This window comes from Nuphar pumila, chromosome 4, assembly GCF_984573655.1.
Source record: "Nuphar pumila chromosome 4, dmNupPumi1.hap1.1, whole genome shotgun sequence".
Lineage (NCBI taxonomy): Eukaryota > Viridiplantae > Streptophyta > Magnoliopsida > Nymphaeales > Nymphaeaceae > Nuphar > Nuphar pumila.
This window is the reverse complement of record NC_143252.1, coordinates 101,708,115-101,734,273: the sequence shown is the minus strand read 5'-3', so window position 1 is coordinate 101,734,273 and position 26,159 is coordinate 101,708,115. Positions and strand designations below refer to the sequence as shown.

The 26,159-nt window shown below is 40.4% G+C and overlaps 1 protein-coding gene and 1 pseudogene across 1 annotated transcript; both read right to left on the bottom strand.

Annotated features, from left to right (window-relative positions):
• Positions 1–587: 587 nt before the first annotated feature.
• Positions 588–18,437, bottom strand: LOC149840352 (short-chain dehydrogenase/reductase 2-like). The gene is made up of 4 exons (XM_090004407.1): positions 18,327–18,437; positions 10,114–10,372; positions 2,219–2,404; positions 588–1,220 (listed from the first exon to the last, which is right to left on the bottom strand). The coding sequence occupies exons 1-4, from the start codon at positions 18,416–18,418 to the stop codon at positions 825–827; spliced, it is 933 nt and encodes a 310-aa protein (XP_089860533.1). The 5' UTR covers positions 18,419–18,437; the 3' UTR covers positions 588–824.
• Positions 18,438–20,292: 1,855 nt separating this feature from the next.
• On the bottom strand, positions 20,293–25,837 carry LOC149840351 (chalcone synthase pseudogene; annotated as a pseudogene).
• Between the last annotated feature and the right edge of the window lie 322 nt (positions 25,838–26,159).

Here is a 26,159-nt window from a genome sequence, read left to right as displayed (position 1 = left end):
CCCCAAGGGCTCCACTCATCCGGTAACCTGTATTCACATGCACCGGAGCACACCACACATGCAGATTTGTGATACCATGGATGGGTCAAAAAGTGTGCAGGTTTTCATCAGAAGCAAAAAACCCGTAATCTGGTGAAGGCTATTGTGGGTAGGATGCAAACAGTCAGATTCAGGACCGGGCATTTGCAAAATTTGGCTGTTTTGGATCCGACTCTCCAATGTATTTTATAATCTGAAATTGGAACCGTATGCATCCATCCCTAAATGTGGGGGCACTGGATGACCGTTTGAGATGGCTGGATTTGTTCCGCCCCCCTTGAGGTCCCCCCTGCCCACTGGTGAGTACACCCAGCTTGGACCTTGCAGCAAGGGATGCCACCTGTGGGTTTTGAACTTGTGACATCCTGGCAACTTGGTGGAATTCACAAGTCGCCCTGTGTGCCGTGAGACTATGCATGTGTACATGCACATAGGCATAGGTGTGTGTGGTTGCACGTTCCTGTACAGATGCACTTGTGTGTGTGTGTGTGCGCTCACACACACGCCTTGATAAGGGGCTACAAACATCCATTCTTTCTCCAAACGTATTGGATAAGGAAGCTTTTATAGAAAAAATGCACCAGTTACAATAGAGAAAACCTGGAACAAATTTTCCGGAAAAAAATGGATGCGTTGAGACCGATCCATTCAACCATGATCACAATCCAGGGTGTTCAGCTGCATGCGTCTAGAGACTTGGGCTTGGACTCTTGTTTTCTTAACGAGGACCATATGCCTGGCCATGCTCATAAACAGCGATGGAGTTCAAGCATGACAAGCTTAGCTTAGAAGCTTATCTCACGTCTCTCTGCAAAGAACTTCCCAGTTGGTGGCTCCCCGGGAAACAGTACTAGCCACACTGCTGTATCGGCGCCTTCTTCTGTGGTCATATTCCCCGCCCAACCAGTCATGGCAGTTTTCACCCAACCAGGGCAGTAACAGTTCACGTAGATCTTCTGTCCATGTGGTTGGTTTGAGAGTTTATTTGCAATCAAGCGAGTGTAAGCATTCACTGCCAGTTTTGAAACCGAATAATCAGTAAATATTTGTGGCCACACGCCAGATTTCCAGGAGCCGTCTTTCACTTGTTCAAGAAATTTGGCAACGGTAGCATCTATCAGTTCTTCTGAAAGTTGATCCTCCTCTGAGAGCTGCTGCCTCAGATTAACATCCCCGAGCCTCTTTTGAGAAAGACAGCAAACAAGATGAGAAAGCTTTGTAAATTATGTGGCGCTTGCCATGCCTGTCTCCCATGATCATCTAAAACATTGCTAAATTATTGATTGCTGATATTATGAAACTATCTTGGAATGGATTGTCTTTATGTGGCAACCTACAGTCAGAAACTATGGCTTCTGGATAATTTATAACTTTAGTATTCTTCATATGGGACATCTAGATCTTGCGTCCAAGTGGGAATTCTGGAAGAATTTCCAAGGAACTTGACAAAGATCGCCTCTCGCCATGTTTGGAACATCAACCATAACATAACATATCCTAAGGCCTTTCGGATAGAAATTTCACTGAATGTGGCAAATTATCCTGGTCACTGAGACAAAGTAGTCACTTCCGAGTTCCGATTACTCATTAAAAGGAAAAGAAGTGAGCACAATGTTTCCGGTGCACCTTTATCCTGTAACTGCCCTTGCAAGTCAGCAGCAGTTGCCACAAAACCCATGATACAGCAGCATAAAGTATCATGATTGGTCATGATGCTAATGAAATGATCACATATTTTATGAAAATGATTTAATCATCCATCACTGATGAATCAATAGGCTGAAATCATAATTCATCAATGATTTACTGATCAGTGATGAAAATAAATTTCATGAAAAAGATTAAGCAGCTCTGCCACCACATTCTATGTGTGAGTTATCTGGATTGTCTCTTATCATGCCTCATTCTTCCAACATGTTATATTGGCTTGCGAACCCTACCAATAAACAATAGGGTATAATTTTCTTAGATTTCATTCTCAGAAAAAAGAAGTGAAAAGAGTTATCATTTATGAACTTATGACTTGAAAATAAACTAGACAAATCTGAGTGAGACAGTGAAATTTGGAACATAAAAAGAATAAGATGACAAACAAGGACCACAATTGAAAAAGCTTTACAAGAATCAGATCGATAACCTATAAACACATGACAAACAAGCAAGGAAGATGCCTACTTACATTCCTTCGGCCATTTAGCCTACCAAGTCTGGAACTAGTGTTAACTATCCGAGCACCAGATCTCATCAGAGGGACCATGGTTTCAGTCATCCGTTTAGTGCCAAAATAGTTTGTCTCAATAACCTTCTCAGCGAACTCCACTGAATTATCTGATCCAATGTTGAAATTAACACCTGCATTATTGACCTGCATGTGTAGTAAGACTCGCAAATAAGTCACTAAAGAAATGAGCTACTGATATAACATGATGCCAAAGAAGATAATGGACAGCAGGGATTTCTTACTATAAAAAACATTATTACTATCTATTGGAAAAACCAATTAACATTTTAATGGACATCATTGTTTAGCCCTGTACAAATGGAAGGAGAGTAATAAACAACGGGGATCTTACTGTAAGGACATCAGAACAACAACATAAACCTCCAGTTCATATTTTAACAGACATCCTCTTTTATCCCTGTACAAGTGAGAGGAGCCATGGGTTTGGACCTGCGCCTCATCACCTTTCATTGGTAATGGGTGTGTGCACGTCTGTTAGCCCTACCTCCTAGCTAAGCTCTTCTTAGCCCTAACTCTCACAAGAAAATGTGCCTTTTACATGTAGCAAGAGTAGTTAAAAAAACAAAACAACAAAAAGATTGTGTGGTTAGGATCACATTTTAGCACAAGAATCTTTGTAGACAATGAGAATGACTGCAGATAATATTCTAAAACTCCATGATATTTTGAAAATGTTATAAAAGAAGACCAGTAAATTATGAAAATATGACATGTTATTTCAACCATATAATGTATCATCTAATGATAAGGCAATGATCATGATACTGTACATAACACAATTATATACAACTTTGCTATATGTAACTTAGTTATTGCCATTATTATTTGACCAGATGGAATGCCGTTTTCGGCAGCTGAAAATACCTTTATAGCTGGCAATAACAAGAAGAAAATTTACAAAAAAAACAAAAACAAAAAGAAAACATCATGAAACCTAGATAACCCGAGTCCATGACTGCAATAAATGGTTATATTACAAGAAAATAAACCACAAAATAAGGCCAGGATGGTTAGAACCTCAAAGTTAAAATGTATTTATTGCTCTAAATGCAGCTCTACCCATTTTATATGTTCTTGTAAAATTTCCATAAATATTTTCTTAATTGTCATATCTAGTGCATTTTCCCTTAGTACCTTATTTTCTTCATTTGCATTTCTATGAAAGTTTCTTGGTAAAAAGTTGAGAAAAACAAGAAGTTGTTCTCATCAGAAACTCATCACTCAAAGAGATCATCATCCAAACTGGAAGAAGACACAAGATGCCAAAATTTGGCTTAAAAGCTCCAAACCAAGGTTTTAAAACCCGTGACTCGGGACTTGACTCATTCTTTATTGACTCGTGACTCGGCGGGTCAACTCGGTGACTCGGACCCAGTTTTGTTAACTTTTGATTTGACCTAATTACTAGTGACTAGTAAAAATATATAAAGGTTTGTCATTTAAATTGTCATTACTAGTGACAAACAACAGAAAATATGACCTAGATCATCTTAACCACTTAGCACCTATCTAAAAAAATGCCTTCCCAGACATTGGAAATTATAGGAATATGCCCCTAATAAATCGCCTCAACATGTTCCCTATGAAGGATTTCCAAAAGTATAAGTACATTAAAGCATGTAATACAAGTAGGAATATAGATTATTTTGCAATTTGCAAATCAATTGAATGAATAGCACTAGTTAATTCAGAACACGGACCATGAATTGAATTTGGCCTTTCATGGATCATAAATCCTGAATTTGTGGTCTTTATCATCGTCACAAACACCACAAAACAACATCGCCAAGCCTTATTGCATCTATATGAATTAGCCTTTAGAACATTGTCTTAACATAGATACCACGCTGATGAAATTTGAAATCATGAATATAATTGATAGATTTTAATTTTTAAGAGCATAACTTTGGGTAAAAACTAAAAAAAAAAAAGAATTTCAATCTTATATGTTTCCAATGAAGTTTTTTATTCATTCTAATGTTGTGTACTTCTTAGCAAATATAATAAACACATCTGATAATTTTCATATGCACTAAATGTGAGATCATTTTCATATGCACTAATAAACAAACAACAACTACGCCTTCATCCCAAAACAATTGGGGTCGGCGATATGAACCAAAAAAGAAAATCATTCTGGGTCTTCCACATGAATCCTTCTCCTCCAATCATTTCTATCCAATGCCATGTCTTCGGTGAGGTTCAAAGCATTCATATCCTTTCCTATCATCTCCATCCAAGTCTTCTTAGGCCTACCCTGACCTCTTTTAACTAATATATTTTTCCATTTCTCCATCCTTCTAACTGGAGCATCATTAGGCCTTCGCAGAATATGTCCAAACCACCGTAAACGATTCTCTCTCATCTTATTTTCAATGGATGCAACGCCTACCTTATTACGTATCTCCTCATTTCGAATCTTATCTTTTATTGTATTTTCACACATCCATCTAAGCATACGCATCTCAGCTACACTTATTTTTTGAATATGATGTCTCTTGGCAGCCCAACATTCCGTACCATATAGTAAAGCGGGCCTAATTGTCGTCCTATAAAACTTTCCCTTCAGCCGCAATGGCATTCTACGATCGCACAACACTCCAGTTGCATTTTTCTATTTCATCCACCCAACCTTTATCCTATGATTTACATCTCCATCAATTTCTCCATACTTTTGAATGATACATCTCAAATATTTGAAACAGTCATCCACCGATATTTCTTGCTCACCAAGCTTCACTACACTTCCATCACTACTTCGTTGCTTACTAAATCGACATTCCATATATTTTGTCTTACTCTTACTCAACTTAAAACATCTTGCTTCCAATGTTTGTCTCCATAATTCTAACTTAGCATTAACCCCAGCTCTAGACTCATCAATCAAAACAATATCATCAGCAAACAACATACACCACCACGACACATTTTCTTGAATAGATCTCATAAGTTCATCCATCACTATAGCAAATAGGAAAGGGCTTAATGCAAATCCTTGATGTAGCCCAACCGTTATAGGAAAATTGGTTGTCACCCCTCCACAAGTGCGGACATTGGTTACTACTCCTTCGTACATATCTTTAATTATACTAATGTACTTGAGAGAAACATCTTTCTTCATCATTGTCCACCAGAGAACTGTTAGTTTTGCAACCTGCAGTTCGTTCCATGTTGGAGAGCTGCAAAACAGAGAGAGATAGAGAAAGGGAGATAGAGGTTTGGGAAAAACCGATACCCAGCTGTATATGGGTCGGCTGCTGTGTATACCTTTATGCTAACATGAGATTACAAACAAAATTAGGGTACTAGAATACCCTTTTTACAATGATCAATATTACATAATGCCATTAATGAAGAAGTGGGTGTCACGGGTCTGGATCTTCAGATCCATGACCCGTAACCAGATAAAACACTTCTTTTCACCCTCCCTCAAGTTGTGCATGATCTTGAATCATGAACAACTTGCCTTTTAACGTCCAAAATCTGTCTTTAGTCAATCCTTTTGTAAATATATCCGCCACTTGATCTGTAGTTCGAACAAATTCAGGCTCAATCTCTTTCTCTTCTACCTTTTGTCTCACAAAATGCTGGTCTATTTCAATATGTTTGGCACGACTGTGATGGATTGGATTAAAAGACATACTAATGGCACTCTGGTTGTCACACAACAGAAGTGAACGAGATATCGATTCTCCTACTTCGGTGGTGGCCGAACCTTGGTTTAGCCACTGTTTATTTTTGTCTCTTGAGTGACTCAGCCCAGATTCCTCATTCAGCCATTAACAAGCCGATACATTAGGAATACGTATTCTCTTGAGTGACTCAGCCCAGATTCCTGTAGGGAGAAAAGTAATGAATGAACGAAACGTGAACAAAAAAAAATGAGTTGGCTGGGTGAGGAAAGAAGGGGATGAATGAGACGTGAATCCAAGAAAAAAAACTGAGTTAGTTGGGTCAGTCGTGAGTCCCAGAAACCAGAAAAAAATCTGAGTTGTCTGGGTCAGCCGTGATTCCAGAAAGAGGCGAGAAACAGACTGAGACTGACTGGGTCAGTCGTGATTCCAGAAAGAAACAGGAAACAGATGTAGGATGAAAAGAATGAGACTGACTGGGTCAGTCGTGAATCCAAAAAGAAAGGAAAACAAGAACAGACATACCTTTTTTTTTATTTTCAGACTTTGGAAGAGGAAATATAGGAGAAAAGGATCTTCAGACGTGCCTTTTTGAATTGATCCCAGTTTCAGCTGAAGCGTGGCTCTGATACCATGTTAGTTTTGCAACCTGCAGTTCGTTCCACGTTGGAGAGCTGCAAAACAGAGAGAGATAGAGAAAGGGAGAGAGAGGTTTGGGAAAAACCGATACCCAGCTGTATATGGGTCGGCTGTTGTGTATACCTTTATGCTAACATGAGATTACAAACAAAATTAGGGTACTAGAATACCCTTTTTACAATGATCAATATTACATAATGCCATTAATGAAGAAGTGGGTGTCACGGGTCTGGATCTTTAGATCCATGACCCGTAACCAGATAAAACACTTCTTTTCAAGAACATCCCTAGGTACTCTATCGAATGCCTTCTCCAAATCAATAAAAACCATATGCAAATCTTTGTTCCTCTCTCTATATCTCTCAATAAGTTGTCTAAGAAGATGTATAGCTTTCATAGTTGATCTTTCAGGCATAAAACCAAATTGATTCTCCGATATCATGACAATCTTCTTCAACCTATACTCAATCACCCTCTCCCAAAGTTTCATAGTATGACTCATGAGTTTTATAGCACGATAGTTTGTGCAATCTTGTATATCGCCCTTATTCTTATATAGAGGCACCAAAGTACTCTTCCTCCACTCATTAGGCATCTTATTTGTCCGCCAAATCTTGTTAAAAAGATTTGTCAACCATTCTAAACCTTTCTCACCTAAGCATTTTCAAGACTCGATAGGTATACCATCTGGGCCAACTGTCCTTCTTGATTTCATTTTCTTCAAAGCCTCTGCAATTTCTTTCTTTTGAATCTTGCGCATGAAGTCACGATTCATCTCATGAAAATGAATGGAGAAGTCTCCAAGATCCTGAGCATGACTTCCATTAAATAGCTTATCAAAATAATCCTTCCATCTCTCCTTAATCTCCTCATCTTTGACTAAAACCCTTTGTGTTTCATCTTTGATGCATCTAACCATACCCAGATCACTCGATTTCCTATCTCTCATCTTTGCAAGCCTATAAATATCCTTCTCGTCCTCTTTGGTATCCAACTTGTCATAAACCTCCTTGTATACCTTATCCCTCGTGTTTTGAACTACTTTTTTAGCTTCCTTCTTTGCTATCATATACTTCTCCAAATTCTCATTATCACGACTCTTACTTAGATTTCTATAACACTCTCTTTTAACCTTAATAGCTAATTTGACATCCTCGTTCCACCATGATGTATCCTTACCTAGCGGTGCACCGCCTTTAGACTTACCCAATACCTCCTTAGCCACCTTTCTCATGCCACCCGCTATCTTATTCCACATTGATTTTGAATCCTCCTCGAAACACCAATCAGCTTCCTTAACTACTTGCTCTACAAACATTCTTTGTTTAGCTCCTTTCAGTGCCCACCACTTAATTCTAGGATCTATCCTATGTCTATCCCTTTTTGCGGCATTGTCTAATTCTAAGATCTAAAATTAAGACTCTATGTTGTGTAGCTAACCTTTCTCCCGGTATAACCTTACAATTGATGCAACAACCCCTATCTCTCTTTTTAAGTAGGAAAAAATCTATCTGACTCGTATTAACCCCACTTTTAAATGTTACTAGGTGAGACTCCCTCTTCCTAAACCAAATGTTTGCTAAGATCATATCATAGGACAAACCAAAATCTAAAATCCTTTTTACACTTTCGTTTCTTTTTCCTATACCATAGCCTCCATGGATACTCTTAAATCCATCCCTACTAATGCCTACATGTCCATTAAGGTCACCGCCGATGAAAAGCTTTTCTCCATAGGATATCCCTTGTACTACTCCATTTAAATCTTCCCAAAATTGACGCTTAATGGAATCATCTAAACCTACTTGAGGTGCATAAACACTAATAATATTAATAATATTCGTACCTAATACTAATTTAATAAGTAAAATCCTATCACCCTTCCTACGGACCTCAACTACATTATCTATAAACTCACGACTAATAACAATCCCTACTCCATTCATATTCCTATTTATTCCTGTATACCAAATCTTATATCCCCAAGGTTCTATCACTTTTGCTTTCTCACCTACCCATTTGGTCTCTTGTAGACAGAAAATATCCATCTTTCTCCTACACATAACATCTACTAACTCTACCAACTTACCAGTTAAAGACCCTATGTTCCAAGTGGCTAACCTAATTTTATTGTCTTGAACTATCTTCTTTACCCCCACCCGTCCAACAAAGTGAGGGAACCCTTGCCTATTTGACACCACACCCGGGCGCCGGTGTGACGCGTCGCTTCTGGGCGACGACCTAGCAACCCTTGCCCATTTATCACTGCCTCCGAGCCTATAGAGTACAGCGCGTCGCTCAGTAGGGAACGCCCCAACGAAATTCTCATATTGGTTCATATTCATAGGATGTGACGACTAAGTTTTTATGTTGGTTGTCACTGGCCTACTGCAACCCTCCGTCTTTATCCGGGCTTGGGACCGGTAGTATATAACTAAACAGTTATACACAGGCGGAGTTATATGCACTAATAAACACATCTAAAAAAAGGAAAAAGTGCCCAAAACTCGCCCGAGTCAGCCCGAGTTTTTGCAAAACGTGTTTACCTTGCCGGGTTGACTCGTTGGAGGGTCAAGCCGAGTCACCGAGTTGACTCGGCGAGTTTTAAAACCTTGCTCCGAACAACATAGCTTAAAAGAAGGCTTGGAAGTTATCCCAGTCAATAGGATGCACAACAAGTAATGAGCAATGTTTCATCAGGAAATGATCTTAACAATGGCCATGATGATGGCTCTTAAATGACTAGATACAAATTGGATAGATGACAAGCCTAAGTTAAAATAATGTCAAATTCCTTTTTTTTATGACGAGGAACCCTCACCAAGAACTGGCCCACTTAATGGGCCCACCCCTCTGCGAGGTAAACCCCGGGTGGGTCATTGACACCCAAGCCCTTATGGAGCCCACCAGTTAAAGGCACCCACACACTCGGTGGGAGTCGAACCTGTGTCGAAGGGGTCAGCACCTTCACCCCAAGAATGCTGCCACTCGGGTGACCCGGGTGGGCGTACCATCTGGCAATTTTGTTGCCTATTGCTGGACTATTGTTCAATCCTAGCTTTGTAGTCCCTTCTTCAAATCCAATAAGTTATCCAGCTGGAGCTGGTTTGCGTTTGGGACACCCGAACCTTCCCTCTTCAGAACCATTTTGATTATGGGGGACACGAAACTGGTGGCACAAAGATATTTGTATTAAAAAAATCTCGAATCAACTGGCCATGAAAAACCAAAACAATTTTTACAATTGAGTGCAAGTTGTTCATGCTCCAATATATTGAGGCAGTTCACAGTATTAAGATGAAATAAATGCTCTATGCTCAAAACATAATGCAGTAGTGTATGTAAACCATGACATCTCCAAGAGACTTTGTTACCCAAAATATGCCAATGGAACATCTTAAGTCAAACACAAACCTACATAAACTCTGATGGTTCTGCATTCAGAAAACGTTAATTCTCAAAAAATAAACTTGACAAAAAGTCAAATAGAAAATGTTATTCACTATTGGGGAAGAATTATTACAGTTTGAAAGGGAAGAGAAAGAAGAGAATATATCTCACCAAAATATCCAGACCACCATACTTCTGAAGAATCCACTCAGCAAATAGTTTGATAGATGTAGAGTAAAAAATGTCCAGTTCATGGTAATTAACATCTAAACCTTCTTTTTGCAAGGACATCATTGCTGCCAGACCTTCATTTATGTCTCTTGATGTAATGATAACTTTGAGGCCATTCCTTGCAAGTTGTCTCGCAATCTCAAATCCGATGCCTCTATTGCTTCCAGTCACAACAGCAACTGTTTCTGGAGACCACCATCTAAAGCATAGTTCATAAAGAAAAAGGTCTAGTGGTTCTTACAATTAAACAAACTAAAACCCACTTTATAATTTTAATGCTAAAAAGACTTCAAAAAAAGTATGACCATACTAGATACTTTTTCACACTCGATTTTTAAACCTTACAAAAAACCTACCTGTGTGTCAAAATCGGACAATCCAAGAGTTGATTCCTATAAATCAAGCATGTACAACACAGAATTATGTGGAAGCACGACAACACTAGCCACTTGAAGGCTTTACAAGATTACAATCATACAAGTGTACATGCACAAGTCCTCTATAGGACAATACTAAGATTAATAAGGCAAATGAATAATATACAAAAAGTAAAAATATAAGCCTTTTATTGATCAAGAGATTAATACAAGCATAATACCTCAAGGGGGGGGGGGGGGGGGGGAGACAACACCCATATTTATACACTAAAAAGGAGAAGAAGAGGACCATTGGGAGCTCCCAATGGTCATATTTCTGAACGTTGGAAGCCCCAACGACTTTATGGTCATTCTGACCATAAAGCCCCTAAGGGTCCTCTAAATTCCATTTTAAGACAAATAAAAATTAAAAAAATAAGAAATGAAAAATAATTGTTTTAATAAACAATTTTATTACATGAGTGAAATTTACGGTGTAAACACCGAAAGTTTGTTGAGAAGAAAAAGGAAACGTGGAGCAACAAGAGGCTTAGTGAAGAAGTCCACAAGTTAAAATTCTAAAGTGACAAAAGGCAACTCAATAGTTCCTCTCAGAAATTCATTACGAACATAATGGCAGTCCATCTCGATGTGCTTGGTGTGCCCATGAAAGATTTAGTTGCCGGCAATGTAAATTGTCCTTTTATAATCGCAACACATCTTCGAAGGTTTGACAACGTTAATACTCATATCACGGATAAGATTTCTTAACCATACAAGTTTCATGGTTGTAGTTGACATAGCTCTGTATTCTGCTTCAGTGGAAGATAATGATATCTTCTTTTGCTTCTTGCATCTCTCAGGCAATTAGAAAATCACCTAAAAAAGATGCAAAAATAGTAATTGAGATTTTTTCATTGGGATTTTCTACTCAATCTGCATAAGTATAACCAAGTAAATCCAAAGAGAAGATGAGGATAGAACGAGCCCTTTAGTTATGATATTCTTGATATATCTGACGATCCTTAATACAACACTCATGTGTAAAGTTATGGGAGCTTGTTTAAACTGACTAGCAGAATCAACGACATGAGCGATATCTGGTTTGGTGATTGACAGATAAGTGAGAGACCCAATTAGTTGTCTATAAGGTGTGGGGTCTTCAAGAAAAGTCCCATCTTCAAGTCTTAATTTAGCATTCACCACTTTAGGAGTTTTCACCTTCTTATCATCTGAAATGTCAGATTTAGCACATATATCTGCATCAAGTTTCATTTAAAAAGTATATACCCTCTGGAAAAGCATGCACAATTCCAAAAAAATATCTTAAAAATCCTAAGTCAAACATATCAAAATTATCTTTTAACACATTTTTAACATCACCAACTCATTTTTTGTCATTCCTTGTTATAATCATATCATCTACGTAAAGTAGAAGGATAACAATGTTAGTACCTGTATTTTTCACAAAGAGAGCAGTATCAATATAGCATGAACGAAAACCCAAATTCGTCATAACATTACTAAATCTATCATACCAGGCCTTGTGAGCATGTTTAAGACCATACAAAGCTTTTAAAAGTTTAAGAGATTTTTCTTTTTCAATGTCAAATCCCGGTGGAGGATCCATATAAACTTCTTTATTTCGCTTTTCATTAAGAAAAATATTTTAACATCTAATTGATATATAGGTCATTTTTTAGTTGACACAACGGCTTTTAGAATCCTAACACTAGTCATTCTAGCTACGGGTGTAAAGGTCTCCACATAGTCAATTTTATATTCTCGTGAGTATCCTTTAGCTATTAAGCTCGCTTTATATCTCTCTAAAGTTTCATCACTCATGGTTTTAACTTTAAATACCATAGGCATCCAATAGGTTTCTTGTTTAGAGGTAGCTTAACCACCTCTCAAATTTTTTTTTTCCTAAGAGCATCTAGTTCTATGTTCATGGCTTCAATCCAATGAGGAACATTTTTAGCTTCATTATAGTGTGAAGGCTCATGATGTGAATGTAAAGTTATTAAGCAAGTCCTATAATTAGGAGATAATGTCTCATGAGAAACAAACCTATTTGGTGGAATAAATTCTCTACTAGATCTTTTAAGAGGAGTTTTTTCTATAGATTCATTATATTGAGAAAATTTTTCTAAGGCACTAATAGCATTATTTTACTCACACCGGGTATAAAATTGAATATTTTTAGAAGAACTATCAATGATGTCATCACTACTTGGTGATGTTCCAATATTAGAATATTGATGATTTATATCGTCTATAACTTCATAATGATTCAAATAAGCATCATTAGCATGTATATCTCCCCGTGGGGAGAGATCAAACAAAAACATATAGTCCATTTCCTCCCTCTTATCATATTATTCAAAACCATTTTCATCTTCTAAGAATGTCACATCTTTGGAAACATAAGTTTGTTATTTTTGAAATCAAAGCATCTATATCATTTTTTATTTTCACCATATCCAATGAAAACATATTTAATTGCTTTTAGAGATAACTTATCTCTTTTGTGTAAAAGCACAAAACATTTACAATCAAAAATTCGCAAACGATTGAAGTCGGGGGGTTATTTTGAGAAGTTTTTCGTAAGGAGAGATATTTTTCAAAGTGGATGATGGCATTTGATTTATTAAATAAGTAGAAGTTAAAACGGCTTCAGCCAAAAAACTTTTGGGAATATTTTTAAAGATAAGTAATGTTCTAGTGGTTTCTACTATATGCCTATGTTTTTTTCCCACTAGCCCATTTGTTGTGGTGTCCTAGGGGCAAAATCTTTGATAGCAAATTCCATTTAGTTTTAGATAATTTTGAAAATCATTAAATAGATACTCCCCACCCAAATTCGATATAAGAATAAATATATTGTTTTGAAATCGATTCTTAACTTAATGTAAAATTCTTTAAAGAAGGAGAAAATTTTCGACTTAAGATTAAGAAAGTAGACTCATACATACCTAGTAAAATCATCAATAAAAGTCACATAATACGAGTAACCACATCTAGACATGACCAGAGAAGGACCCCATACATATGAGGGAATCAATTCAAAAGGTCTTGTTGAGACAAATGTTCAATTTGAAAATGGAATAGATTTCATTTTCCTAAGAATACAATGTTTGCAAGTCATATCTTTTTCATTACAAAATTTGTTCCCAAAAGAAAAAAGATACATTTTAGAATAGCTTGGATGTTCAAGTCTTTTATGTCAAATTTCAATACCATTATCTTGAACATAAGTACAAAAAGAGTTTAAAGGAGGAGACAAATAGTCCATAAAGTAAAGATCTCCCTTCCTATGGCCTTGCCCAATCTGCTTCCCAGACCGAAGATCCTGCACAAAGCAACCATTATATGAGAAAGATATTTCTCATCTATTGTCGGTAAATTGAGAAACGAAAAAAATGTTTAAATTTAGTTTGAGAAGAACTTTAACTTTTGGAACAAATTTTTTTTGAGAATTTTTAGAATCCAATGTTCTTATACTTAATTTTTCAAAAAAGTTTCATCGTCCATAGAAACACAAGATAAATTTGCATTGGTGCATATATTGGTTAAGGGATTTTCACGGGGAGTCATATAAAAAGATGCTCTCGAATCTAGAATCCAAGAGTACGTACTGGGTGAGGATGCAGAGACAATGGCGGCACCCGATGCAGAAGAAGTTGCCTTGAGAATTTGTTGAAGTGCCATGGATATTTGTCAAAGTGTGTCTTTAAGATCTTCTACACTCTTGCCTTCTTCTTTCTTGGGAATTGATTCTTCAACGAAAGCAAACTTATACTTGAAAGTTTCAAGTAACTTTAGGCAAGCGGATTTAATGTGACCCGACTCATTGCAATGAAGACAAATAATCATTTTTCTTCCTCCACTATAGTTATTATTATTACTATAGTTATTTTGCCTCTTAAAGTGCGGAGGCTTATAGGTCTTGACATGGTTGCCAGGTTTAGATATGGCCAAGACTTCATCACAACTCTTACTCATACCAAGACAAGTTTCTTCTTGGATGATTTCGACAATAGCATCTTCGAAAGGAAGATGAGTAGATCTATGTAGGAGAAAAGGTCTAACTTGCTCAAATTCGAAAAGCCCAAATAGAAATTGAAAAAATCTTTCTTATTCCATTTGTTTTTACCTAAGTTTCACGTGTTCAATAGAAACCCACTTAGGCTCTAAGAGTGCTAGTTCATCCCAGGAGATTTAAAGCACTACAATAGTCTTGAATACTCATTTCACCTTGTTTGGTGGTCCTAACCTTTTCTTACAAGAAATATGCTCTTGCAAGATCCTTTTGGGTATATATACCCTTCATGAAAAATCAAACTTCATTGGCTTTGCAAAATTTTGCAATTAACACATACCATAAGTTCCATGTTGTTCATGAACCATGCAAGAATTTTCGTGTGGTTACTCTCCTAATCTTCTACTTGTTTATGATGATCTTCAATAGCCTTGGTGTGAGCATCTCCCTCTAGGGCTTTCTCTTGATCTCCTTCTATCTTTATGAGCTTAAGTTGAGGTTCGGGAATAGTACCCATCACATAACCCCAAAGGTTTTTTCCTTTGAGATTGTTTTTCATGGCGGAAGCCCACATCATGTAATTTTTACAATTGAGCTTGAAGGAGAGATCAATCTTGGTTTTCATCACGTGAGCAAGAGATGGAAGAAGTGAAAAAGAGAGGATGTTGTCACAAGCACAACCTTTGGTCGGCAACCTTTCTCGTCCAAGAACACTATGGCTCTGATACCATGTAAGGAAGTATGTGGAAGCACGAAAACACTAGCCACTTGAAGGCTTTACAAGATTACAATCATACAAGTGTACATGCACAAGTCCTCTATGGGATAATACAAAGATCAATAAGGCAAATGAATGATACACAAAAAGTAAAAATATAACCCTTTTATTGATCAAGCGCTTAATACAAGGATAATACCTAAAGGGGGGAACAACCCCCATATTTATACAAAAAAAGGAGAAGAGGACCATTCGGAGCTCCCAATGGAGTTGTTGGGAGCTCCCAATGGTCTGACATTTGGGAGCCCCCAATGAGCCCCTAAGGGTCCTCTAAATTACATTTTAAGACAAATAAAAAAATAAGAAATGAAAAATAACTATTTTAATAAACAGTTTTATTACATGAGTGAAATGACAAAAATGCCTTTATAGAGCATATATATATATATATATATATATATATATATATATATATATATATATATATATATATATATATATATATATATATATCCATGAGCACGAGGTGGACTCAAATTTTCACCAACTTTTATTTTATTTTTTATTTTTAAATTATGATCATACAGATGTGTTCCAGACCATTGAATTAGTAAGGACCGACTTTTAAATCATCCAATTCCAACACGTAAGCAGGTCTTTTTAGGAGTTAAAAAATCAAGGGCCCATAATGTTTTAAATTTAAATCGTTATAAATCACATATTTCCATCGAAAAAGCACAAACCAAGGGCCGGTTCCTAACAAGTGGAACATGCCAAATACATACATATGGTTGAGGCTTCCTATTTTATGTTGGAATATTTTTTTAAAAATACACAAAAAACAAAAAGATGTGGCTAAGGGAACCATTATGAGAAGTACAAAGAAAATTGATTTGGTGTTATGCGGAAGAAAATCATAGTAACAAGTACCAAGGAAAGCTCAGATTTCCTTAAGGTTCAATTCTGGAATCATTAGAACACTTGTATAACTTATCAATTGGCTACAACATAAGCAAGTACCAATAAATGGCATCAAAATAGACAAACAAATTCTCACTATCAATCTTTGATATTAATAACACTGGAACTATTTGGGCATTGATTTCATTAGGATTATTAAACTACTGGTCAATTTAGAACCACACGACAAGCAGAGTGTGTGTGTGTGTGTGTAACCATTAAATTATTTGAAAAATGCTTGGAACTAATCCATACTAAGAAATCTTGAATCTGATTGCCTTCGCTTTCTTTCATGGACAAATGGATGCTTATATTTGATAGCACATATCCGTTTGGCCATTCCCAGCCAGTATATGTCCTTTCAGTCAACCATACAAACATCACCTTCTCTCCATTGACTAGTTCTTCCATCAGAAGGTTATTTAGCTAGACTGTAGTTTTCTTATGATCTAGATATTAATGAAATTCAAGATGAGCTAAATAGACTCATCTGTCGCTTCAAGCCCTAGCAATTGAATAACTTTTTTCTTCAATGATAATGCTGACCGACCTTCACCTTTGATCCAACATTGTGATCCCATTACCAATGTATTGTTCTTTTGCCGCACAAGCTATTTGGCAAATTTTGTTCATAATCCATCAAAGGAACAAAGAAAGTAGTTTGAAGATTCAGCATAAGGAACACGATCTGCTCCTTAGCCACAGCCACGAGCCGGAATGAGCTTGAGAACTGATGTGTTCAAATTAGCATAACCTACACTGAGAAGACAAGTGTAACCAACATTAACCTAATAAAGCTGGTTGAGCAGCCTGGTTATGGCAAAGCATGTTCTTTCTAGAATTTTGAGCAGCATAAAGACAAAGATTCAAATGAAAAGCATCCATCAGGCCACCCATCTGAGCTCGCAGGACCTCCAGTAAATGTAGACGGACTCTTTGGAGCAAAGTACATGCTTAGGTACCAACGGGGGCTCTGCTTGTCTGGCAGGAGCAGTTAGTGCACGTCACCTTGTGTTGGGGCGTTGCAAGTTCGAATCCCAATGGTATTAGTTGTATAACTGGTAGGGGTCTGCCTAACCCAACTTTCTCTGTAAAAAAAAGTACATGCTTAGGTATTGGTGGGACGTGCAACTTATATGTCAGGAGCTTTACCGGTCAAAGAGTTAGGCATTTGCCCGAAGCATAGAGACGCACACCTTCTACTACGTCTAAACTCACGATGTGCATTTTCCCTCAAACCTCCCTAATTTTTTATCACTAAATCAAGCCTTTCATTCAAGTGCCACCACCAAAATGAGTGCTTCACTTCAAGGTTCTAATCTTCAACACCCCATCAGTACCCAAATCTCCACTCAACTCTTAGAACTCCACCCATCTTTCTTCCATTTGCTTACCACAGTTTTTTCAGGAGTACTACCGGCATCTCATAACCACTACTTCTCAACCAAAATGAATTCTTATCTCGTTATGTATGAGAAAACGAAACTTTGATTCAACGTAACAGTTTTCAATACCTCATACGAAACACGCAATCCGTGAAGCCATCGGTTAAAAGAAATTTCTCAATCCGTAGAACCGGCTTCCAGTTTCAACAAGATCGATCAGAATCTCCCACTTATCAAGTATAATCTCCGCATTTGATTCCCTTCCCTCTCGATCACTTACCAAGCACTCAACATCGAAACAAGGAAATGCAGAATGACCTTCTCCTCATCCAGACTCCACGTCGAGAATCAAGAGAACGAAAACGAGATATAAAAGCAAATCCGTTTTTATGATTTTCTAGTTCTTTCACAGAAGAACGGAAAGGGGATACAAACAAATCACTTCTAGCTTATCATCGAAGCCCATGATTCGACTAAAAATCCAGGCTACGGTTTGCAATTCTCATCAAGAATTCCTGCTTTATGTGGCCGAAAGTGGCTCTTATAGATCGAAATCGGAGCCTTCCATTCCACAAGAAATCCGAAGTAGGGTTTGGGATAAAGATCGCAAATCCGTGGAGGAGATTCGCGGGAGAAACGAATCAAAGAACGCGAGAAATTGATACCAGGGCTTAGGGTTTCTCGTTTCTTACCTCTCTTCGTCGGTGTAGGGAACGCTCCTTTGGATCGCCACCTCTCTGAGACGACTCTCCCTTCTTTCCCGCGCTCTCTCCGCTCGGCCCATCACGCGCTGACTCCGACAAGTTCCTATTACCCCTGTAGGCACGGGCTTATATTTATACAGGGGTATCAACGGATCGGGTTTGGTTCGGACCCAAGTAGAACGAGACCCAAACCTGATTTGAGATGATGGTATCGGGTCCGGGCTCGGTTCTAATTAGACTCACTATAAGAGAAACCATACCCAGATCCTATAAGGATTACATGAACCAGATCCTGGCCATACCCAATAAAATAATATGTTTTGTCATTTTATATTGAAAATTTGTAGATCTTAACTGGAACTCGGGTCAGGCTGGTGTTTGGTATGGAATTTCATAAACCATACCCAACTCTATACATTAATCTGATTCTTTAGGTTTGACCCGGACTCTAATCGGGCCTTCCTTTTCATCACCAAACCCTAACCCTATAGGGTTTGGTACGGGTCAGTCCAGGTCAAATCCAACCCATGGACACCCCTAGGCTACATTTACAGAGTGCGGGGATTGTGAGTCGTTGACTCGGGTATGGGTGAGTGTGCCTAGGTCTGCAAACGGATTGGATATGGTCTGATATCTAATCCGAACATGTTATTATGATTGGGTTCGGATCTTTATAATTGGATTACTTTTGGATTTGGGTCGGATATGGATCAACATTTTAAGTCAGATCTACAGTTGATCCCAATCAAAATCTGACCCGACTGCATTTTTATACATGTAACTAACTTGTTTTTGTTCCTAATTTTCACATTTAAATATGTGTTCTCCTTCTTCTCTGAGTATCACATTGCCATAAAATTTTGGGTCTAAAACAATTTGATGTAGCTTGGTTTTCATTCAGATTTGGCACCAAAATAGGATCCATTTGGATATTCAGATTGGGCTTAGACTTACCCAATCAAGATTCTATCAAACTCGAGCTAGATCCAGATCAATGTTTTGCACTGGATTCAACTTTGGATCTGGATTAGATTTAAACTTTTCTCTAATTTTCCTATTTAAACCCTTGATCTCAATCCCTTTTTGCAGACTATAGCATTGCAATAATAATAATTCGGACCTATAACAGATCTCATCTCTTCGAATTATCTGGATCCATAATAGACCATTTTATCTATTCGAATTATTCGGATCCATAACAGACTGACAAGTCGAGTTGTCCCAGATCATGAGATCATTGTCCTAGTAGTTATCATGTTGTCATACCTGAATCGAATTTGGATCCGGGTCCAATCAAGTGACACCCACACTTTGAGCAAGTAAAAAAAGTTAAAAATTAATAAAATTGCAAGCTGCTTGTTTATTAAGTGCCAACATTTTCACCATTAATAACAAGGGAAAACAAAAAACAAAAAAGTCACCCACAGCAATAGAGATTCACTATTACAATTTAGAGGTCATTTTTAACGCAGAGGAGCTGCATGCTTCACTGCCGATGATCAACCATCTCAAACGTGGCACCCATCTCGAGAAATGCCAAGATTGGTGGCTATCAAGTAGGTCGCTGCATCCATGCAGCGATGCTGCATATAATGTAAAGTCTACAGTTTATTACACATTACTACTGAGATCATTACCCCAATACAATATGTATCAACCAACAAGGTAGGAAATATATATGCATATATAGGAACCAATTGCTAGTAGGGATGGCAGTGGACCGGGGGAAAGCGGGGCCCCGCCCCGACCACTTTTCCCCGCAATATCCCCGCCCCGTCCCGCCTCATCCCCGTTTGAACCGGAGATGGAGGACATGAAACGGGGATGAAGGCGGGGGTGGAGGATAAAATCCATCCCCGCCAGGGAGGCGGGGCAGGGGTAGAGGATAAAATCTTGAGGCGGGGCGGGGGTGGAGACCTTGTCCCCCGCCCCGCCCCACTGCCATCCCTAATTGCTAGGCTGCCAATGGAACGCTATGAAGCACCATAGTCTCCACAGTGAGCCTAGGTCCCAACCCAAAGAGGACACCCCACTCGAGCCCTTCGCCGGCGTGCCCATCTTCCTTTGACTATCTCCTCATCTCATCTAGGATGAACAACACACAGGCGCTAGACATGTTACCATACTCACTCAGCACATGTCGCGTCGCCCTTAGCTTCTCCTTTCTGAGCCCAACCTTGGCCTCAACCTAGTCCAAAATGGATGGGCAACCTGGGTGCGCGATCCAAAACAAGTCGTTCCAGTCCGAGATCCCCAGCGGCTGGAATGCCTCAACTAAGCATTTCTCTATGTTATTGGATATCAAGGAAGTGACATCCTTCAAGAGATGGAATGTTAAGCCGACCTCGCAGAGATGGCCATCGATCGCAGGCAATAAGGTTGTTGCAGTCGAGACCAGTTGGAAGAGTGACCACTCGACCGAAGGGATCGGGTCCACACCAATTATGATAGTGGCTTCACCATCACCAAACAGGGCTTGACCGACTAGGCTATCTAGGTGTGAGTCACTTGGTCCACAGAATGTTACCGCCGTGATCTCAGAGCAAATGACAAGGACCCTAGCACCGATGTTGTTCTCGGCTAGGTCCTTGCCGACACATAGGACTGTGCCGCTGCCGAAGCAGCCTTGTTGGTACATCATGATGCGCTTGACTGAGGGCCGTAGGCCCAAGAGATTGGTGACTTGGTAGTTGGCACCGGGCATGTCAACGCCACTAGTGGTGCAGAAGATGAGGTGGGTAATCTTTAACTTGAGTAAGATGAGGTGGGTGATCTTTAACTTGAGTTGGCCCCATTCCTTGATGACTCGAACTGCAGCCTCCTTGCCAAGGCGAGGTATCTCGACCACCACGATGTCTTGGCGTGCATCAAGCGAGGGGGTCATGTAGGGACAAATGGTTGGGGTTCTCCTTCAATATCTCCTCGTTCAGATGCATGTACTGTTTCTTTATCATCGATTTCTCACCTGCGTTATAATTCAATCAATTCAATTGCTTCTTTTTTTAATCACCAATCACCTCATCTCATATTGTTAGAAGAAAAATATAGAGAATTTCTCTCTCTCTCTCTCTCTCTCTCTCTCTCTCTCTCTCTCTCTCTCTAGGCCACAACCACTATATCAGCGCCATCGCCCTGTGTCTTCCGGTGGTATCCCACTGACCACAACCACAGAGATTCTCCTACCTGTAAGGTTTCTCTCTCTCAACCTCTCTCTTTCTCTCTCTTCTCTCTCTCTCTCTGCCCTCTCTCTTGTCTCCTCTGGGATGGGTTTCATGTGATTTTCCTGCCTGGAACGATGCCCTCCCCTTCCCCTTTCTTCTGGGGCTTATGCCCCTCATTCTCTCTACGGTCCAACCAGTTGGCCCTTTCCTCGATCCAAGAGGCTTTGAACGAATGGGGGCTCGCTTTCGCTTTGCATCGCTGAGGCGTCCTTGTTGCCCTCTCGTTCCACTTATCTTTTTGTTTGTTCCTTTCCCTCACGGAGGTGTTCGATTCTTGTCTGGCCTCCGGTTCATTGTTTTCTCATGACATCTGTCGCTTCATGCAGGCTGTCAGGGTTGAACCACTTCAGGCTTGCTTTGTTGGTGCTCTTCTCCGAGCCCCATTTTTCTATCGTTGCTCTCCACTTTCAGGCGACTCTCGCAGCTGGCAGAAGGTTTCGCCTTCCTAGCAGCGGTTCTTCTCAAGGAGCATTTCTGGTTCGCGTCTCCTCCAGACTCATCCAGGTGACTGGTGGTGTGCCGCTTGTTTGGCGCTCAATTTTCGTAAGCGTCGCGTCTGCCTTCATTGTGCCTTGCCCTTTGGTTCTAGGCACCACCCAGTATGCAGGCGCTCTGGTGATATCAGCTATCCTCCTCCTTGCGATCAGGATCCGTCCATGGTTAAGATCTCACGACGCAAGGCCTCCTTCTCGCCTTGGGTGAGGATCGCCAAGCTGTAGGATCCTTTCTCTTCCGTCCTAGCAATCAAGATTGGGTCATTTTGGGTGCCAACTCTTTTGGCGTCGTTGTTTCCAATGTCGTTCACGGGTAAGCGATTTCGGCTTGTTTCGGGTCGTGTTCGGCCCAGTGATCCTCTAGCACAATTCGCCCCACCTGGATCATGCGGCGCCTTGCCTATCTCAGCGCTCTCGTGTGATGTTGCCGGATGTTTGGGGTCTCCTTTCTGTGTTTATTGCAAGTCTGAGAGGTCGCCCATGTGCTCAGTGGGTTCCGAGGGTGTTATGATTTCCCTTAGCAGGCATTTTTTATCCTCCCCTAACCTTTTTTCTACTTCCCGAGGCATTTTTTAGGCCAGGGAAATGGTGGGCTGCCCCTTCGCTTTCCCTCACCCTCGTGCTCGTTGTTCTTGCTTTGGGAGGGTGCATGGGTTTAGCGTTGCTCGAGGCTGCCTTTGGCCTTGGTGGCACCTTTTTCGGTCGTTGCTAGGTTCTCGTGCAAAGTTAAGATCTCCAAGGGGTCGTGGACCGCGATCCGCTCGCCTTTCAAGGCTATATCACATGTGGGTCCTGTTTTCCACGGTGGTACTCAGTTTTGTGCGCCAACTTATCTGTTGCAGCTTCCTATACGACATGTCTTGGGGCCTGCATGCAGCATTTATCTGCCCCTATCAGTTCCCATGCTGCTTTCCTCTACTGCCAACCATTTGATGAGCACGGTAGCCAGTATTAATTGTCGCCTTTGAGGGGTGCTCTGAGTCGATTGGGATGCTGGGGCTCGTATGGGTGGTGGTGTCTACAACTCTCTTCCTTTTGTTCTTCCCCCTCTTAATGACCTTTCCCGATGTGTCAAGCTCAATTGCGGTGGGGCTGGCGGTGTTATCAGGTTTGTTATGCCTCGATCTCCCTCAACCTGGTATTGGGGGGCTCGAAGGTTGTTCGATTGGTGCGCTAAGTCCTTGCCTTTAGTCTTGGTGGTCTCTACCTCGGTGGCTTCTAGGGCTTTGGCTTCTCGGTGGCTTCTAGGGCTATGGGCTTTGGCGTCTCTCCTATTCTCGAGGTTTGCTCTAGTTAGGTGTGCTTGCTTCAATCGTTGGCTCAATTCTCGACGTGTGTAGTATCTGCGGGGGTATCTTATCTACGTCTGCTTGGTGATTTGGCGTCGCCTAGTATACATTGTTGGCTCAAAGAGGGTCCCTCGTTCATGGTGTCGGCTATCGGTGATCGTTGCTACACCTCTTCGTTATGTTGGATTTCATGCAGTTTCATCCCTCTATCCCCTTTCTTCGCAGTTGTTAGGCCCTGCTCATCTTCTACCACACTGCATCCATTCGGGGAGTCGTGTTTCGTTGGGCAAGATGTCTCTTCTGTTCAACCATCGTCTTTGGTGGTCGATTTGTATTCCCAGTGCAACCATTTATCTTCCTTCTCGGGTTGTTCAGTGGGCGTAGCAGCTTGGCGTCTTAGTCGCAGTTTCACAGCATCTCTGTAAGACCCACAAATTTTTCTGAGGAATTCAATGTTTGCACGATTTTGAGGTGTATACTTTCGTATGTTTATGAGGTTGTAGCACGCATAATTATATATAATTTGAATTATGCTTAGAATTTTGGTTCATGATGAGCGAAATCCGAAATTGTGTAAGTATAGTATGCGAGTTAGAAGAGCACAATTCTGGACGAATTAACTTCTAAAAATTTCAAGGTAAGTTCATAATATATATTGAGTTTGTCCTCAAATTTGAGACCTATACGGCGAAAAAACTTGGTCAGTTCATGTAAATTACTGGAAATGACATATCGATGGTATACGGGTCGTAATGAGAGCACTTCTCGCAAATGATGGAAAATTTCTCTATGAAGCTTTAAAAATTATATGCTGATTGGGAATTTGAAAATAAAAATATGATAAATTCAAATTTTATTTAAAAAGTATTAAATAAACAATTTATGTATTATTTAATCATCGTTTTGGATTTGGATTGACCAGAGGTGGCCCAGACCCATATGACACCCTTCTATGTGGACGATTTTGGTCCTAGAGGACCAGCTAGTCAATGGTTGACCAGCTGGGTGGTGGCAGCATGGTAAGATTTCTGGAACCTTTTGAATCCTAGCCATGGGTTGGCCAAGTGGGCGGCAACCCATGGCAATTTTGAAAGAACTTAAGTGCAGCCTAAATGACACACTTTTAATGGCTGTGGTGGGCGACAACCTAATGGCTCCTCCCGTAATTTTTAAAGGTTTTAATGGCATTTTAGAAGCCTTTTGAGTGTCATTTTTGAAAGAGTTTTCAATGTTTTCAAATAGAGGAAAATGAATGGTGGAGTGGGCGGCTATGAGGGGGCATGATTCACCTCAGCCCTCCATCTCCTCTAAGTCCATCCTAGCCACCCATTTAGAAACCCTAGGCATTAATGCCTTGGAGAAAGAGAGAGAAATCCCTAAGGGGGGCGATTTCCCCTCTCTCTCTCTCTCTCTCTCTCTCTCTCTCTCTCTCTTCCCCTCATTCTCTCCTCTTTCCCCCAAACTGTGGGGTGTGTTTTGGGGGGGGGAGGGGGTGCCAGGCGCCATTTTTGTGGAAGCCCATAAGCTTCTCACCCGGAGTTTCCTCTACGCCAGTTGAAAGCCTTGGAGGTGAGGTTTTGACTATCTTCCATTTTGCATGTTTTTGTTTTTCTATCAAAAGATGTATATGCTTATATCCTCCTTCTTATAGCATGAAACCAAATTCCTAGTATGCATTTTATGTTATGCATATAGGTTTTTCTTTTCGGTGGATTAGATATATATTAACTTGTGTTGCATGCTTGTGTTACGATTTTGGGAATGCTCCTCTCTTTCCCTTTCATCGTTTTGGAGTTCAGATTCTTTGTTTTTCCATTTGACGTTTTGGGGTCTTGAGTGTAGCCTGCCCGTATTGCGGCCACCATTCATGGTGGAAGGATGGAAACAACGTTGCCATCCTTTGTGTTTTTTGTACTCGCGTGATGGTTTGGGCTCGTTCATAGCCAAACTGTCACCCCCCTCTCTCACTCTCTCTTTTCGGTCTGTCTCAGCCTGGACCAAGTTGGTTCAGACTGGACTTTGGGCACCCCTGGTCTGTGCACAGGGCCCAGACAAGGTTAGGGTGGCCATTGGCATGCCCAAGCCAATGACTGAGTGCTGGACACACACTCAGTTGGCCCTGTGATGCCGACACCAGGTGGCAGGTGCTCATTTCAGCTCCCTGCCTCCCCCTTTTCGTTTAGTGCAACCAACACCTTTGCTGGTCTGGATATCTCTGTCCAGACTAGTGCTCAGGACCCGAGCACGGACTCAGGCCTGTACCAGTTCTGAGTCAGGCGGCTGCAGCACCTGAACCGAATCTGGTTCAGGTGGTGCGCTTAGGTGCCAGTATGCAGGCAAGTCTGAACCGAATGTCCAAACTTGCTGTCGGCTTTTTGGGGACCACCTGGTCCAATGGCGTGGGTCTGGACCTCTGTCCAGACCAGTGGACTGCTTGACCTGCATGTCAGCAGTACCCTATATGTGTTCTCTGGTGGTGACTTTAGGTGGTGCATTACGGACGCCGGTTCGGGCAAGTCTGGACCGAATGTCCAAACCTGCCACCAAGTTTCTGGGGACCCCATGGTCTAGCTGCGTAGATCTGGATCTCTGTCTGGACCACTAGGTCGCTAAAACCTACGTGCCAGCAGCTCCCTACGTGGGTTGGGAGGCATCATTCTCGAGCTATGCCTAGTTGTGCGATTGTGGTAAAGTGTCAATAGTCGTGACAGTGTAGTTTCGGTTCCGTTCTCGTAGTGGGGCCTTGGTGCAAGCCTATGTATGTGGTTGCTGCAGCGGTTGGAGGCAGCAAGCTGTTGACCTCCATCATTATCAAAT